The 18,992-nt window shown below is 38.4% G+C and overlaps 1 protein-coding gene and 1 pseudogene across 5 annotated transcripts in view; one reads left to right on the top strand and one right to left on the bottom strand.

Moving 5' to 3' along the window:
- The window catches only part of RNF170 (ring finger protein 170), a 46,685-nt gene extending 37,999 nt beyond the window's left edge, over window positions 1-8,686 (top strand). For all 5 annotated transcript variants that reach the window (XM_028124136.2, XM_028124137.2, XM_028124135.2 and 2 more), the window contains 2 exons: window positions 1,272-1,382; window positions 5,816-8,686. In XM_028124136.2, coding sequence (XP_027979937.1) covers window positions 1,272-1,382; window positions 5,816-6,085 — 381 coding nt within the window. In that variant the 3' untranslated portion in view covers window positions 6,086-8,686. The remainder of the gene's footprint in view (window positions 1-1,271; window positions 1,383-5,815) is intronic.
- Window positions 8,687-14,038: 5,352 nt separating this feature from the next.
- On the bottom strand, window positions 14,039-16,778 carry LOC114224864 (septin-9 pseudogene; annotated as a pseudogene).
- Between the last annotated feature and the right edge of the window lie 2,214 nt (window positions 16,779-18,992).

Here is an 18,992-nt window from a genome sequence, read left to right as displayed (position 1 = left end):
CAGCGCCTTATAACAGGTCTGCCTCCCCTTCTATCTTGGGTGTTGTGGTCAGCAAGGGGCAGGACTATGTCTTCAGTTTTGGGGTCTGTGTAGCACTTAGCACAGTGCCTGGCCCACAGTGAGTGCTCACTTATTATTCATTGAAAGATGCACTTTTATTAGCAAATTAGCAAATTTGTGAAGAGAGGCTGTACCTGCTTTCCTACCACCTACTGCTCTTCATCACTCCTTTGTTTGGCTGTATGGAAAGCATCTGCATAGTGGGAAGTCCTGGTTTTACAGCTGAGCTGAGGAAGGATAAAAACAGCTAGATGATTTAAACCTAAATCTGTCACTGCTCCTTCCCCTTTTTTTTTTTTAAAGATTTTATTTATTCATCTGAGATGCAGAGATAGAGAGAGAGGCAGAGGGAGAGGGAGAAGCAGGCTCCTTCCTGAGCCAGGAGCCCAATGTGGGGCTCGATCCCAGGACCCTGGGATCATGACCTGAGCCGAAGGCAGACGCTTAACCATCTGAGCCACCCAGGCATCCCTACTCCTTCCCATTTTTATCTCCTTGTACAGTGACTATTTCTATAGGCATTGATATATTTTAAAATGTACTTATTTTTCAAGATACTGTCATCTTCAGATTACCTCAGTATGGGTCCTGGGACATTTGTGTATCCTTATCTCTACCATGGAGGAAACCAGGTTAAAAGTATTACGTTATATAACAGTATCAAGAATTACCTTTTTTGATGATAGTAGGGATGGGTGCTTGAGAGTGGGTCCCTGCAATAATTTAATCTCTGTATTATGTTTGGTAGCATTCAAAGATATTTCAAATACCAGTGAGGTTGAAGAATAATGATTTTAATCACAAAAGAAATCCCTAATTTTTCGCTCTCACAATGATAAAGATCTATTTTTATGTCACTTCACTCCTGAGTATTTTCTCATCTTATATTTTCAAATATTTGTTAGCCCAAACAGAGAACTACTGAATATCCCTGGCATGAACTGGAAAATATTAGAACCAGTGTTTGGTTGAGGTACCCATTTGATTTTATGGGAATTCAAATTACATTTTGCATTGGATTTTATTATAAGGCAATGATAACTTACTTTCCTCCCCATGTTGCCTTTATTAAAAGAAATGAGTGAAAAAAAAACCAAAATGAGTGAAATATAAATTTAGAAGCTTTTCTCATTCTATTGAATAATAACATAAAATGAAAAAAATTAATGCTGCAGAAAGGTATAACAATTTTTTCTTTTTGTAATACACAGGTGACTTTACTGCTAACAGTATTTGGTGAAAATGACCAATCTCAGGATGTTGTATCATTGCGCCAGGATATTAATGATTATAACCGGAGATTCTCAGGGCAGCCCAGATCTGTAAGTATTGTTATAGCAGGTGCAAAGTTAGAATATAATGATACTTCTCTTTGGTAAGGTAAGATTAACCAACGAGTATTCTTTGACTATAAAAAGTCTCATTGTTTATGTGTGTTGGGTAAAGTTTTAAACTTCATCCTTGTTGGGGCGCCTGGGTGGCTCAGTTGGTAGGCGACTGCCTTCGGGCTTAGGTCATGATCCTGGAGTCCGGGGATCGAGTCCCGCATCGGTCTCCCTGCTCAGCGGGGAGTCTGCTTCTCCCTCTGACCCTCCCCCCTCTCATGTACTCTCTCTCTCTCTCTCATTCTCACTCTCTCAAATAAATAAATAAATCTTTTAAATAAAATAAACTTCATCCTTGTTGTCAATCACTGAGTTACAGCTTTCCCAAAGACTACAGTTTTCTATTTTAAAAAAAAAAGTCATTATAAAATCTTTATGAAAGAGATTCCAGAAAAAAAAAAAAAGGAAAAATTGGAGGGAAATGTAAAATTATTGACTCCTGTGCAAATCTAAAATAGGGATTATCCAATGAGAAACTTATAACTGAGAACTTCTGGAGAGTTTTACAATTGTGTCTTCCACTTTTTTATTTACCCTGACCTCCTCTTTGAAGTAACTCTAGATGTTGGAGAGGTTTTTTTGTTATGTCATTTTAGTTACTCAAAAGCGTTTGATTTTTAAAGAACACATTAATTTAATAGTTGACCTCCTCCCCTCAAAAAAAGGCATGTGATAGATTAAAAACTCTCACATTTTACTGGCTCATTCCAGTTTTTTTCAAAATCTAACAAAAGAATTCTAGAAGTGTGTGCATGACTAAGTATGTACTTCAAAAATCAATATTGTAAATACAAATTTATATGGAAAGCCTAGACCTCTCCTCTGAGCTCTAGAGCATGCGTCTGAGTGCCTGGCTTACATCTCCACTTGGATGTTCCATAGTCATCTCAAACATGGTATGTACAATATTGAATTGCTTCCCTCCTCAACTCAGTATATTCTTTTCTCAGTCTTAGCTGTTTTGATTTCTTCCTTTCCCTCATTCCCTTCATCTGATACATAAATAAGTTGTATTATCATTTCTTTTCTCCTTTTGAGAGATCCTGTCATTTTTAGCTCATAAAAATGTCCTGTGTCTGTAGCCATCATACTAGCCTAAGCCACCATCATCTCTTGCTTAGGATAATAACTGCAAGTGGCCTCTCCACTGTGACTTTTTTCTCTGCGCAGCAGCCCGAGTAATATTTCAAAAACATAAGACCATGATATTCTTGTATTTTAAAACTTCCAGTGTTTTGGAATAATGTTCCAATTCCTTCCTGTGTTTACAAGGCCCTACATGACCTGGTGCCTCCCTCTCAAGCCTCACCCAAAATGCTTCACCTCCACCGGTCGCTTTTCAGCTCTCAAAATACACTCCAAGTCTTCCCATCGTAATGCCTTCACACATGACCCCTCAATTGGGAATGCTTGTCCCTCTGCTCTTCTCATGGCTGACTTCTCATCCTTTAGGTCGTTCTTAAGTAGACCTTCCTAAGAGAGGCTTTCCCTGATCAACTAAGGTATTCTCTATCACTGTCCTCTGCACTGTTCCTTTGTAGCATTTGTCACAAACCATATTCAAATCTTGTTCATTATCTTTCTCTCAGTAGACTAAAAGCTTCTTGAGGGCAAGAACTATATTTATATATCCACTGCTATATTCTCATCAATTTCAGTGCCTGGGATACAGTAAGCCTTTGATATTTGTTGAATAAATTAATGAGTTATGGTTAAGAATTGATATACTACTCTCAGCCAAGAATATAAGCTATTAAAATGCTTCAGTATTAAACACTTGTGTGCTCTTGTGCTTCCTTGCATGTATTTCTTATACTGTGATGTCATGTACATTTAAGGGCATACAGTTTCAGCTTTTGTGGATAACGGGTAAATCTTCTAGATGTTTAAACAAAAAGAAAGTTAATCCAATCACTGTTGTCCTTCACAGTTATTTGAGGGCCTCTTCTGCTATATTTCATCCAGCAATTTTTTTTTTTACATATCCTCCAGTGTCATCTGTAGGATGATTCTTTGAAAATCAACATGTTCCAAATTCAAGACCTACCACTGAACTTAAGAAAAAAAAAAATCATTTTAAGATATTCATTCCTGTTTTTTAAGTGTGAAGCATATCGTTGCTCAATTAATTTTTGGTAGGTGTCAGATATTTGACAAGTCTGGTATGTGATGAAATTACAGTGTAATAGAGATATTTAGCTCTTACTGTAATATTCTGCCTCATCCAAAGTTGGAGTAAGATTGTGATTAATATACAAACATTTCTTAGTAACCCATTTCATAGTTCTTATCTACTTACCTACTTATTATTTGTATAAGTGATATGACAAGTGAACAAACAGCTCTGATAAAGGACAGAAAAGTATTCAAAAGATAGACTAGCTGGTCCCTAGAATATTTAAAACAATTTACCATAGACTTGTGAAAGTTGTGCTGCTGTTTTGCTTTAAATGTTAGTTTCTCCAGTAGAGAATAGAAAATTGACATAGGAACTAATTCTAAAAAGACCATTTTGGTTTTTTGTGATCAGTTTTCCAAAAAGGATTTACAAGATTATCTGGTGGAGTTTATAAAACTCTTTCCTTATCACTTGCTCAGTTCTTCCCATTTTTGTCACCACTTCCCTCTCTGCTTATTTGGCACTTGTGAAACAAACAAAATACATACTTGGACATACTGTAATTATACAGATTGTTAATTAGAGCTGAACTGTGCCCAGTGGAATGACCACAGGAAGTGACTTTCTTCCCCTGGTCAGTTTCTCTGTATCTACCAGCCCCTGACAAATGAGATCGTGAAAGAAGTTATGTTGAGAAGTCATGGTAGTTCATTACTACACAGGACCATATAGTCCAAAGAGACTACACAAAACAAATGTAAAGTTTGCAGGCAGAGGATAAACTAACTTGCTCAAGGTTATACAAATAGATAGTAGTACTCTTTTGTTAACAGCTTTATTTAGATGTATTTTACACATCATAAAGTGCAACCTGTTTAATTAATAAATAATTCAATGGTCTCTAGTGTATTCAGAGTAAATATAATCTAGTTATTGTCATAATCCATTTTAGAGTATTTTCATCATTCCAGAAGCTTTGGCATCCCTTCTCATTCACCCCTTTCCTGTTCCCTCTCCCCAGTCCTTGGTAACTACTAATTTACTTTCTGCCTCTATAGATTGGGCTAATCTGGATATTTCATCATTTCATTGAAATGGGATCATATAATATATGGCCTTTTGTCTCTGGCTTATTTCACTTAGCATAGTGTTTTCAAGGTTCATCCATGTTGTGAAATATATCATAACTTCATTGCTTTTTATGGCCAAGTGGTATATCACATTTTGTTTATCCATTCATCAGTTGATGGGCATTTGAATTGTTTATACTTTTTGGCTATTATGAATAATGGTTCCATTCATATTTGTGTACCAGTTTTTGTGTGGACTCACATTTTCATTCCTGTTGGGTATATGCCTCATTGTGGAATTGCTGGATATTATGGTAACTCTGTTTAACCTTTAGAAGAACTGCCAAACTGTTTCCAAAGAGGCTGTTCATTCCCACCAATAATGTGTGAGGGTTCCAATTTCTCTGAATGCCTCAATTTTCAAAAATTTATGTAATTTGTTTTCAGCTGTGAAAATTATGCTATGTAAAAACCTAGTAATTGATGTTTTTGTACATATTCAGAAACGTAATCATTTTCATAAAGGTAGGGTCTGGCATTCCAAAAATCTATGTGGCAATTAGTAATTAACTTAAACTCCCTTTAAGCCAAATAAACATCCTAGGAAGGAGTCCGTTTCGTTTCATTGCTATTCTTAGACTGTCAAAGTCATCCAAGTTAATGTGTCTTTAATGTATACTACTTCTATATTGTCTGGCAGTGTATAAAGGTCTTTTGTATACAGTATCTTTTAGTTCTTAATAGTCCTTGTGACACATACTTGGTTAGTTGTTGCTCGATCTCAATTTGGTTAAACAACTTTCCCCAAGGTTACCTGACTACTAAGAGATTGACTTTGAGTTTAAACCCAGACCCAGCTCAAGCCTCAGGCTCTAATTCTATATACATTAAGTGCTTCATTTGGTTTATTTTACTAATTCAAATTAGAGAGGACTTGAGTTTTGCCTCACTATATCCTGTATTTTAAGTTTGTTGACATTTTAGTTGCTTTTCAGTTATCTGCAGTAAGATCTATTTTAGAAGAACCTAGTTATCAAAGATCTGTTTTTAAATAAAATGCTTAACTAGAAAATATGTGAAATTCCTTAATTCATGTTAACTGAGTTTGCACATTGTAAGAAAATTATATTGATTTCTGACATATTAGATGACAAATCATATCTTGTTCTTCCCCCTACCAGATGATGGAAAGAATTATGGATCTACCCACTTTACTGAGGCATGCATTCAGGGAAATGTTTTCAGTCGGGGGCCTTTTCTGGATGTTCCGCATCAGGATAATACTTTGTTTAATGGGAGCTTTTTTCTATCTTATATCACCTCTAGATTTTGTACCTGAAGCCCTGTTTGGAATTCTAGGCTTTCTAGATGATTTCTTTGTCATCTTTTTGTTGCTCATCTACATCTCTATTATGTATCGAGAAGTGATAACACAGAGGCTAAACAGGTGAAAAAATGTGAGTTTACTAAAAATATTTCAGCTAATGTGTGAAACCAGACAGAAGGGCCCGTGGCAGTATACAGTATTTGAATATTATTGTACAAGCTTAAAACCATGTATGACAAACATTTGATTTCATTTGGCAAATGCCTACCAAGATATGACTGGAATTTTTACGTTACAGGTTCTAATATTAAGGGTAGAATTATAATAATTTACAATTATATCTTGATTCTGTGTTGTCTATAAAGTCTCTGGAAAAAAACAGAATTATATAAAAAGGGATGATTTTATATCTTTTTCCAAAAATTACATTAATTGGATGTATAGTAAGATATTGTTTTACAGTTTATCCAGTTTCTCCTTCTCAGTGTGTACCTATATGATAATAAATTGCTATGAGATGCATCTAATTATTTTTGTTACAATAAAATGTTGTACAATATTGGGGGAAAGTCACTGTGTCTTTTAGTGCTAGCTACATTTTATGCACTTGCAGCAGTTGTGCTTTTCCATCCTGATACAATTCTTTGCTACCAGCTAAAAGTAAAAGAAGGAACTTGAAGTTTATAATTTGTTTTCATGTTCTGGTTTATAAAACACTTCTTAATCAATAGAAGAATTAAGGTATAAAACATTTATCTGCAGTCAGCACACATGATTTTCTCAGTTGTGACATTTAAAGAAGAGTCTGGTCCTTTTATAGGAATAATATATAAAAGTTAACTTGTAAAGGGAAATTTTTTTCAGGAACTTCTGTGATACTGTAAACACATAGTAGTTTGATGAATTTCTGAGGAAAGTAGATTTTCATGGCAATGAGCATCAAAAACCTTCGGAGGGATATAGGAACACTATTTAAATTTGATGAGAAATTACTGGTGAGTTATACCAACAGAATGGACAAATTTTGTTTTCTCTTGTCAGAAAACTTTTGTAATACTGTCCCTAGATGGCAGCATATAGCCCACATTCCTCAGGTCTAATACAAAATGAGCAAATGTTGTCTGAGGCAGTTCAATAAGAAAGTTATCTTGCTTTTTTTGATGGCTACAGCATAAGTACCTACCGCTCTCATCTGCAGTTTTCTGTTTTAGAAGAATCAAAACCACAAGTGTTATGAACTCCTAACTCCCTCAGCTGGAACTGCTCATCTGTGAACTGGACAGCAGGGCAATCGATGCCAAGGGGTCAGTGTTGGCTCTGTCATACTGTCCATTCATGTATTAGTGAACCTCATTATGTATTGACAGAGAAAACCCAAATCTATCATGTTCTCTCAAGTTCATCAGATTAGTCATCAATTAATGAGATGCTGAATGAAATATCAATAACAGTATTTTCTAATTTGGGTGTAGGACAAAGCTGTTGCTTGTCATAGAGAAAACAATAATGCTTAAATATAGCACATTATAATTAAAGCATTTCTCGCATACTTGACCTTTTATCCTTAGGACAGTTATGTGACGAAGGCAGGGTACTGCCTTCCTTTTCATAGATGAAATCCATATGTTACAGGTCAAAGTTTGGTCTGAAGCCATGCACAAATAAGTGACTAAACAGGTGTTAGACTCTTAGTAAACTCCTTAGTATGGGTTTAAATAGATGTGAAGGTTATTATGAAGAGGGGAAGCAGGAGAGAAACTGGAATCCTTGGGAAGTCTCAGAACACACTGGAGTAGCATCACTTAGGTGATTCTAAGAGGTCTAGAAAGATTACATACCAAGATTTCATGAATCCTAATTCTACACTTCCAAATCAAATGTCCAATATGGTGGCATGATTCATAGAAAACATTTCAGCTGCAGTCACCAAGTTAAAAAGCTAATGAGTTGGGACTTTGTTATGCCACTATTTACCAGACTAGAAACGTATTTTTCACCAATTACAAATTTGGTGTGGGGCTACAGCAATGTCATTTTTTTGAAAGGATTTAATTTTTCTCTGCATGTATTCTGCTGCAAGTGTCGCATTTCTAGTTACAGTTTTACTGTAATATTTGGAATTCCTTCTAAGATTTTCCCAGTAGAGGTGTATTGTACCAACTTCTGTAACATACAAAAACACTATATAATAATGTGAAGTCTTATTAAACTGAAAAGGGAACATGCGGACATCTCAGAATTTTAGGCCTGCTTATTATGTCATCTTTAACAATCATTGATAATAAACGTAAAAGGGATCTGAGAAAGTATTTAAAGCAAGTAGAATCGATCAGTGTTTTAAGCATAGTAATGCTTCTATGATTCAGTTAGATAGTATAAATCAAAGGAACAATTTGGATTTTTGTAAACTGCAATATGTAACTTTCACAAAAACAGATGGTCCAACCCCAGGAGCAGAAGATAACTTTGGGCAGCTCTTGTGGGGAACAAGATGGTGGAAACAATTATTCTCACTGTCCACTAGAACAGTGGTTTCAGCTACTACAATTCTCAGCATTTGAGAGCAACAAGGGACGAAAGGACTTTGTCAGTCCCTGTGGCTGTGCGGATACAAACTTCAAAGGGCTGTTTCAGTGGACTGGCGGTTTGGTCCAAACTGTGTGACTTAGGTTGTCAAGCAGTTATTCTTTTGAATAAAAACAAATCTAAAATTAAACTTCTGTTATATTCCTGTTTAAAATTCTTTGCTTTAAAATTCAGAACTCCTGAAATAGTGTTCAGTATAATTGTTGCAATGACTTTCTTTTTCACTAATGGACATTCAGGGTCTCATCACATTTCTAATTAATTATGCTTAGATTTTTTTAAACTGAAAAAGTAGAAATGTTTTTGTTTTTGAGGAAAATTATTTAATCTGGGCAATCTATTCTGGTAATGTGGAACTGAAATTAGAATTTAAGCTTGTACCCTGATTCCCCACCCCTATTTCTTTTGAATATATATTTGATAACTGAAATGTTACCCTTTTTTCTAACTTATTTTTAAAAAATTTTAATTCCAGTATAATCAATATACAGTGTTACATTAGTTTCAGGTATACAATATAGTGATTCAACAATTCTGTATTATTATATATTCAGTGCTCATCATGATAGATGTGCTCTTCATCCTTTTCACATATTTCACCCATCCCCCTACCCATCTCCTCACCCATCACCAGTTCTATTTAAGAGTCTGGTTTTTTCTATATCTCTTTTTTTTCTCTGTTTGTTTTGTTTCTTAAATTCCATACATGAATGAAATCATATGGTATTTTTCTTTCTCTCTTAATTTCACTTAATATTATACCTTCTGGATCTATCCATGTTTTTGCAAATGGCAAGATTTCATTCTTTTTATGGCTGAGTAATATTCCATTATATATATATACACCACATATATACACATCTTCTTTATCCATTTACCTATCAATGGACACTTGGGTTGCTTCCATATCTTAGCTATTGTAAATAATGCTGCAGTAAACATAGGGGTGCCTGTATCTTTTCGAATTAGTATTTTCATTTCCTTTGGGTAAATACCCAGTAGTGGAATTACTGGGTCATATGGTAATTGTTTTTAATTTTTTGAGGAAACTCCATACTGTTTTTCACAGTGGCTGCACCAGTTTGCATTTCCACCAGCAGTGCAAGAGGGTTCATTTTTCTCTACCTCTTCACCAACACTTGTTTCTTGGACTTTTGATTTTAGCCATTCTGACAGGTGTGAGGTGGTAATATCTCATTGTAGTTTTGATGTGCATTTTCCTGATGATGAGTGATGTTGAGCATCTTTTCAGTCTGTTGGCCATCTGGATGTCTTCTTTGGATAAATGCCTGTTCATGTCCCCTGCCCATTTTGTAATTGGATTATTTGCTTTTTTGGTGTTGAGTTGTAGAAGTTCTCTATATATCTTTGATACTAACTCCTTATTGGATATGTCATTTGCAAATATCTTCTCCTATTGAGTAGGTTATCTTTTTGTTTTGTTGATTGTTTCCTTTGCTGTGTAGAAGCTTTTTATTTTGATGCAGTCCCAATAGTTTTTTTTTTCTTTTATTTCCCTTGCCCTAGGAGACCTATTTAGACAAATGTTGCTATAGCTGCTGTCAGAGAGATTACCGCCTGCTTACTCTCTCCAAGGATTTTTATGGTTTTAGTCTCATGTTTAGGTCTTTAATCATTTTTAATTTGTTTTTGTGTATGGTGACAGAAAGTAGTCTAGTTTCGTTTGCACATAGCTGTCTAGTTTTCCCAACACTGTCTGTTGAACAGACTTTTTCCCATTGCATATTCTTTCCTCCTTTGTTGAAGATTAATTGACCATATAATTGTGGGTTTATTTCTTGGCTCTCTATTCCATTGATCTGTGTGTCTATTTTTATGCTAGTTATCATACTGTTTGATTACTATAGCTTTGTAATATAACTTGAAGTCTGGGATTGTGATACCTCCAGTTTTGTTTTTCGAGATTGCTTTGGCTATTCAGGGTCTTGTGTGGTTCCATACAAATTTTAAGATTATTTGTTCTAGTTCTGTGCAAAATGCTGTTAGTATTTCATAGGGATTGCATTGAATCTGTAGATTGCTTTGGGCAGTATAGACATTTTAACAGTATTTGCTCTTCTAATGCATGAGCATGGAATGTCTTTCCATTTGTGTTGTCTTCAGTTTGTTTCATCAGTGTTTTATAGTTTTCAAAGTACAGGTTTTTCACCTCCTTGGTTAAATTTATTCCTAGGCATTTCATTCTTTGATGCAATTATAAATGGATTTGTTTTCTTAATTTCTCTTTCTGCTACTTCATTGTTAGGGCATAGAAGTGCTGTGGATTTCTGTATATTGATTTTGTATCCTACAACCGTATTGAATTCATTTATCAGTTGTAGTAGTATTTTGGTGGAGTCTTCTAAGTTTTCTACATGTAATACTATGTCATCTGCAAAGAGGGGAAGTTTTACTTTTTCCTTACTGATCTGGATGCCTTTTATTTCTTCTTCTTGTCTGATTGCTATGGGTAGGACTTCCAGTACTATGTTGAATAAAAATGAGAGTGGACATCCTTGTCTTGTTCCAGACTGTAGGGGGAAAGCTCTCAGCTTTTCAGCATTGAGTATGATGTTAGCTATGGGTTTTTCATATGTGGCCTTTATTATGTTGAGGTATGTTCCCTCAAGCCTACTTTGTTGAGGGTTTTTATCATGAGTGGATGTTGTATTTTGTCAAATGCTTTTTCTGCACCTATTGAAATGATCATATGGTTTTTATCCTCTCTTGCGATGTTGAAATGTTCTTTTCTGAATCTGTGCCCTTATATTTGCACCAACACCTTCCCTCACTCCTCTTTGAAACACTAAATGTACTAATGTACTCCACGCTCTTTTTTTCCTAAACAGCAACACATAAACCTGGAAATGGGTCAGAAGAGGAAAGGGCACTCAAGTTTTTATCGCCCTAAGACAAAGAGTTTCCCAGGACCAGGCCAGTGGGCTGTAAGAGCTGTTGACAGAAGGTGATACTATTTAGAAATAAAGACAAACACTGAGCTTTTGTTATTCTCTCAGAACCAGACCATCTTCATGGCATCAGTATTTGTTTTAAGCATTGATATACTGCCTACAAGCAAATTTGAGGTGTTATCAGTCACTGTCCTCTTCATCCATATGCATCCTCTGATTTGTTCCATGTCCCAGAAGGGAGCACAAGAGGAGTAAACACCCAGTTGGAAACACTGAACATGTTTGGACACTGTCCTTATTCTTTCAGACTAGTGGTAGTTAGCTGTAGGCCTTTTGAGGGGAATATAACATGTGACATAGGAGAGGGCTAAAGGCTAATGATGTTTTAAACTGGCATCTAACAGTTTGGATTTTGTTTAAAAACAAATTCTTGAGAAAGTATTTAAAAATACCTGTCCTTTGGGCGCCTGGGTGGCTCAGATGGTTAAGTGTCTGCCTTTGGGATCCCAGGGTCCTGGGATTGAGTCCCGCACTGGGCTCCCTGTGGGAGCCTGCTTCTCCCTCTGCTTCTCTGTCTCTCATGAATAAATAAATAAAATCTTTAAAAAAAATAAAAATAAAAATACCTGTCCTTCCATGGGGCACCTGGGTGGCTCAGTCAATTAAGTGACTGACTCTTGGATTCGGCTCAGGTCATGATCTCAGGGTCGTGAGATTGAGCCCCTGTGTCAGGCTCTGTGCTGGGTGAGGAGCCTGCTTAAGATTCTCTTTCTTCCTCTGCTCTCTAAAATAAGTAAATAAATCTTTAAAAAAAAAAAACAAGAAAATAATACCTGACATTCAGATTAAAACACTAATCCTTCTAATCAGTCTTAGAGAATGCCTTTAATTTATATCTACATGAAAATTAATCTTTGTTTCACTAATCCTAGAATATCAGAACTGGAAGGGACCTTAGGAAACCAATGAAGGCCATAGATAGCTCCCCAGAAAAATGCATATATACACATATATGTATAATTTTCTTTCATTTTCAGAGGATTCAAAGACCTGGCCTTTCATGGATTCCAAATTAAGAATTCTCCATTTAGTCCCATAGCTTTACTCTACAGGTAAGGATAATGAGGGCCAGAGAGAATGAATGCTAGGGTATTTTAAATAAAAGTTGTTTATAGAAAAAAGAAAGCATAGTTGGATAGAAATTAAAATCTGAACTATGAGATATTCATGAGTTTAAAACATCGTTAGTCCTTAGCCCTCTCCTACATCAAAACAAGTGGCTTGTTTTTTTCCAGTTTATCCAACAAGAAAACAAAGTTTACCCTTCTTGAACAATTATAACAAAACTTATCCTTTTAATGTCAAGGGTTACATTTTCTTTTTTCCTTCAAAACTGTATTAATCTATTTCCTTAAAAAGTCTATTAGTAAATGAATTAGCTCTTGGCCTCTTAAGACTGAAAAACATCACGCTTCCAACCAACTTTCCTCAGTTTACCCCTATTTAGTCTCATTCCCTTAAATGGTCATATAAAGCTAAGGCATATATTCATCTTTGACATTTATGTAAGGGACCAAATGAAGAGATCAAATGAGTATATAAACATCTCTCCCATTCTCTAAAAGAAAGGAAATTTTGCATATTTTGTGTAGCCCTTGTTTGCTTTATAAACTTTTATTAAAGTAGAATAAACACCAGGGATTTAAAAATTTTTTTTAATTTAAATTCAGCTTAATTAACATATAGTATGTTATTAGTTTCTGATATAGATTTTAGTGATTCATCAGTTGCATATAACACCCAATGCTCATTACATCAAGTGCTCTCTCTCCTTAATGCCCATCACCCAATTACCCCATCCCTCCACCCACCTCCCCTCCAGCAACCCTCAGTTTACACCAGAGATTTTCTAAATCATCAGTCAGATGATGAATTATCATAAAGCAAACACACTATCACCTCCATCAAAAGACATATTACCATCATCCCATAAGCCCCCTTTCATTGCCTCTCTGTCCCAAAATAATTTCTTGACTTTTACCTTTTTTACTCTTTAAAAAAATAGGATAATATATTTGCTTTTGTGTGACTTCTTCAATATTATGTAGAAACCATCCATATTGTTGTGGGTCATAGCTCCTTTACTTTGATTGCTGTATAGTATTCCTTCATATGACTATACCACAATTTATTCATTCAACTATTAATGGACATTTGGATTGTTAAAAAGGCAGATTATCATCTTTGAAAATAAATGTTTCTGGCAGTCATCCCTTGACAAGTAGAGAATAGTTATTTGAGCCTTAGGAAATGTTGAGAAGAAATGGGCAAAGGAGAGAAGAAAAACAGACAATGCATGTAAATCAGTTTAGAGAAAGTAGAAATTATTTTTCTATTAAGTAAAGAAATTAACTTGTAGACCACACGGTAAAAATTTGGGGGGTGTTTCAGAAAGAAAAATTCAACATTCAGTTCAATTAATATTTTTTAAATTATAGGCAGTTTACTTCAATAAATTTTCCATTTCGAAGTAAGGAAACATTAGGATTATTTTCAATAAATAATAAAAATGTAGATTTCACGTCCAAGTTATGGATAGCTGGAAGAAAGGAAACAGAAAAAAAGGGGAGTGAAGAAGAGAACTTCACTGAGGGAAATCCAACCAAATAACGAAATTGACTAGTTTCACTCTAAACGGATTAAAAGTGATCACAAACCTCAAAAGGGCGCTCTGCACTGGCTGGTGATCCTTGCATGCTTCTTTAGTGGCTTGCATTACCAACCTCTGAGAACTTTTTTTTTTTTTCAGGAGGGCACACGTGATCTTGTTACTTGGCGGCGTGTAAAGGGGCAGAGAACGATGACAAGTGGAGAATATTATATAAAATAAAATGGGGCATGTGGGCGGGCCTGGGGGTGGTGCTGGAAAGGACTCGGGGGCAGGGTCCCGGGGGCAGGGTGGGTCTACATCTCCTGGGCTTCGGGCCCCTTCTCCTCGACGCCGTTGGACATGGCATGGCTGCCTTCGTGCAGACGCTTCACCCGGTACACTTCGAAGTGGATGCTGCTGGTGATGTCCTTGATGTTCTGCATGTGCGTCCTGATAAGGAGGTCCCGAAGGTGGGCAAACTCACAGTGGGTGGTGGTCTCAACTTCGATGGTGCCCCATTTGGTTTTCCGTCCAAGGATCCTCTTCCCATTCACTTGGTACTCATGGTCACTGCCCACCACGGCGAACGGGATCATCTCTCGGAACTTCTCATTCACCAGCCGGTCCTCCGAGTCCTTGTCATACTCCTTCTGGGGGGACACGTCAATGCCGTTGGACAGCAGGTCCGCGGTGATCCGCTGTTTGAGGTAGACCCTCTCCTCCAGGGTCAGCGTGTCGGCCTTGGCGATGACAGGAACAATGTTCGCTACTTTGCTGAGGCGCTTCATAAACTCGATGTCCAGGGGCCTGAGGGAGTGGCCTGTGGCGGGGATAAAGTACAGGCAGCAGTGGACGCGCGTGTCCGGGATGTGCTTCTTCCGGTTGATGTTGACCTCCTCCTGCAGGTATTTCTCGTACTGGTAGTTGATGAACTTCATGATCGGCTGCCAGCAGTTCTCATTGTTGATGTGGTCCCCAAACCCTGGTGTGTCAATGACCGTCAGCTTCATGCGGACGCCCTTCTCTTCAATATCATGCGTGATGGACTTGATCTCAGTGATCTTGGGGATGCGTTCCTCCGAGGTGGGCTGCACCGACTTCCGGCTAATTTTGGACTTGAAGAGGGTGTTGATCAAGGTGGACTTCCCCAAGCCACTCTGCCCGACCACCATGATGTTGAACTCGAAGCCCTGCTTCATGGCCTTCCTGCACATCTGCTCCAGGAAGTCAATCCCCACGTAGCTGAAGTCCGCGGGGGCCTTCTCGTTCCCGGGCGCGGGCGCCTGCTTCAGCCCAGCGTCTCTGGGGGTGTCAGCCATGTCACCAATGCAGCCAAGAGCTGCCTCAGGGGCCCAGCAGCTGAATCGGGCTGCGCCGGCCGCCGACAGAGAGCCCTCTGCGAACTTTTATACATTCCTTCTCTTCTGACATTCCCCAGTCCTATACTCCCAGAGCTGATGACTCCACTTCATAAATTGCTCCCACCCTCCAAGTCCTCTATTTGGTGGGGGGTATACAGCTCTCTTCTTTTTTAAAGGCCATCTCTATCTCAGTAAAAGGTACCATTATCCCTCCATCTAAATACTGAAGCCAGAAATTCAAGTACAAGTCAACCTTAATACCTTGATTCCTCTCTCTTCCTCATTCTCATATCCATCTATCAGCACCAAGCCTTGACATTTCTACCTCCAACATATTCTCAAATCCTGGTCATTCCATCTCCACTGCCACTACCTTAGTCTAAGTTACCAACCTGTGTTACTTGCCTGCAATGGACTCTTAACTGGTCTGCTACTCACGTGCACTATTGTCCCTCTGATAAACTCTTCACCTAATAGCCAGAATGACATTTTAAAAATGTCATGTCTCTCTACTGCCTATAAAGGTTCACTGGCTTCCTGCTGCACTTAAAAGTCACCTTCTTCAACCTCACTTCATGCCCTTCCCCTGGCTCCCTGGGTCTCCACCCCAGCCTCCATTCAGTTCCCAGATAATACTAAACTCACTACTGCCACAGTGCCTTAGTACACACTCCCTGTATGGAGAATGCTCTTCCCAGCCTCCCCATTCTCATTCTTTACACTACTAGATTTTTTCCCATTCTTTGGTTCTCAGCAAAATGTTCCTTTCTCAGACGACCTAACCACTCTAGCTAAAGTAAGTTAGCCCTCCTCTAACCTCATTCACCCTTACAACATTCTAATGTATTCAGGCAATCTCAGCACAATGTTATTTTATTCACATTTTTATTGTCTGTCTTCCCCTCACTAGGATAAGCTCTGTGAAGATAGGGACTGTTAATCTTGCTCACAAAGAGCAAGACTTAGCATAATGTCTGCCATTTGCTCAATAAAGGTTAATAAAGAAATGGAAGGGGAAAAAGGGAGAGAAGACAAGATCACTCCTTACTCCTTACCACCCAGGTGTAAGCCACCATCTCTCATCTACATTGCCACACAAGCCTGCCTACCGGTCAGTCTCCCTGCCTCTAAGTTCCCCCTGCTATCGATACTCAACACAGCGGAGTGATCATTTTAAAAGACTGGATCACTACTCTGCTTAAAACATGTTCACCATCTCAGAGTACAAGTCAAAGTCCTTACACTAGCTTCCAAGTCCCTACATGTGGCCTCATCCTGTTTCCTCTGACTTTAAATTTGCCCCACACCCCCACTCTGATCCAGCCACACTGGCCCCTTTACTGTTCTTTGTACAGGCTGGGGATACCGAGCTTCAGGAGTTTTGCCTTAGCCATTCCCTCTGCCTGCAAGGCTCTTCCCCCAGATATCCTCCTAGCTAACTCTTGCCCATTCCAAATCTTAGCTCAACAGTCACTTCCTCTATTAGGCCTATCCTAACCATTGTATTTAACAAACTACAGAAATGATTCCTCAAAGTATTTAAAATTGCAACCCCCACCGCCACATTGCTCCTTTATGACATCTTTAACATGTCATATGGTCATTATGTTCTCTGTCTCCCTCTTCCAACCTCCACTAGAATGTTAGCTCCACGAGGGCAGAAATCTTTGTCTTATTCACTTATGTATCCCAAGCCCCTAGAACCTAGCAAATGTTTAGTAAATATTTGCTGAATCAACAGATGAGAAAGAATTTCAGTGAACGCTTAGTTAAAATATACTTTTTAGTTCACAAGCACTTATCACATTCTGATCCTTATTGCACAGCAAACCATGGAGGAAATTACTGCCTGTCTATCCCTGGAAATGCTAATAAACTATTATTTTAGTATTTGGTAAAAGGATATGGCTCTGAAATTATTTTAGGCACAAGGTTTCTGGGCCCAGTTGATTTAACATTTTCTAGATACTTAATTTATGCCAGACACTGCAAGCTGCTGGGGTTACAAGGCTAAGTAAGACAAAGTCCTCCTCCTCAATAGGATCTTAGTTCATGAAGTGGGACAAGGACATAGACATTACAGTATGGTTCATAATCATATAGAGAGGTTAAGTACAAGTTTTCATTGGAACAAGAGAGGTGCCTAAGTTGGAGAGCTTAAGAAAAAGAGGATAAGGAAAGCTTGTTAGAAACATAACATTGAGGCCACATCTTGAAGGTGGACAGGTCAGAGAAAGGCATTGCAGCCTAAGGGAAAACAGCCTATTTCCGGAAGCCAGGAGAATGCCTGCCCTGTGTAAAATATAATGCTAGGAAAGAGTTAAGTTAAAGACATGTGGGTGGAGATGATGGTGAAAAGGTAGAGGTAGCTGGTCCTCAAGGGCTTTATGACTCACCAGAAGAAGTCTGGATTTTATCCAGTAGAGGAGGTAGCTTCTGAAGGATGTGAACAAGTGTATGACAATTACTTAATGTGGAGGAAAGACTGGAGAGGCAAAACTAGAGACGGACAGTCAGGGGTTGTTGCATGGGTCTGAGGGCCTGATCAAGAACAATGAAAAGAGAGATGGAGAGGGGTGGATTTAATAAGTATTTATTTATTCTATAAAATTATCCTGGCCATCAATCAGATGTAGAGGGTGAGAAAGAAAACTAAGGTTTCCGGTTTAAGCAACTGAATAGATAATTCACAGATGATAATCCGAAGGCAGAGAAATTTACATAAGAAACAGAAGATTTAGGAAATCATAGCATTTTACTGAATTCAAGCAGCAGGGTGTTTAGAGTCAGAGGAGGGCAGAGGATGGAACCCTGGGGAAACATCAGGACTTAAGCGGGGGTGGGGGGTGGGGGGGGTGGGGAGTGGGGCAGAAAAAGTATAATAGAGCCATGGAATTTGTCAACAGCCTGCTATCCAGATTTCCAGGCTCTGATCTACATAGAGAGGAGGTGCACGCAACAAGAGACAAACGGTGGGAAAATAGCTGCAGCACGATTTCCAACAGCACCTGTAGAACACTACAGCAATGGAAGCCCTTCAGAAGTGAGCGTGTATGTCTCCTCTCATTGCTACAATTCTGGCGCCTGAGCTCTCACGGAGCCTTGTGATACCTGCAGCGACAGGTAATGGGATGAAAACTGGCGATGTGGGAAAGGGATCCACAAAGTTTCACAAAATCATATACCATCCGTGGCTGCCCTTTTAAAGAAATGGGAAGAATTACCCAATGACCTTAGCTCTACACCTGTCCTCCGTTAGGCCACCATACTCAAAGACCGCGCCGTTCTCCACCCTAAACCGTCCCAGATAAATTAACACAAGGAAATCACACAGGTTGCGGAGTCTGGCCCTCCACTCAGGTTCGGGTCCCCTCCCCTTGCCTCTCCTATCAAACACTTCCTTTCTCCCTTCCGGAAGCTCGAGGCCCCACCCACCTCCGCAACGCCGGGCCTTAGCCAATGGCCTGCTTCCCAAGGAACGTTACCTCTGACCTCAGGGCTAATCAGAGACAGTGAGACAAA

This window comes from Eumetopias jubatus, unplaced genomic scaffold (genome assembly GCF_037043125.1).
Source record: "Eumetopias jubatus isolate StellerSeaLion01/CBP00866 unplaced genomic scaffold, mEumJub1_p1.0 scaffold_2, whole genome shotgun sequence".
NCBI classification, from domain to species: Eukaryota; Metazoa; Chordata; class Mammalia; order Carnivora; family Otariidae; genus Eumetopias; species Eumetopias jubatus.
Note: the sequence above shows the minus strand (reverse complement) of the source record. Positions and strands in the feature narration are given on the sequence as shown.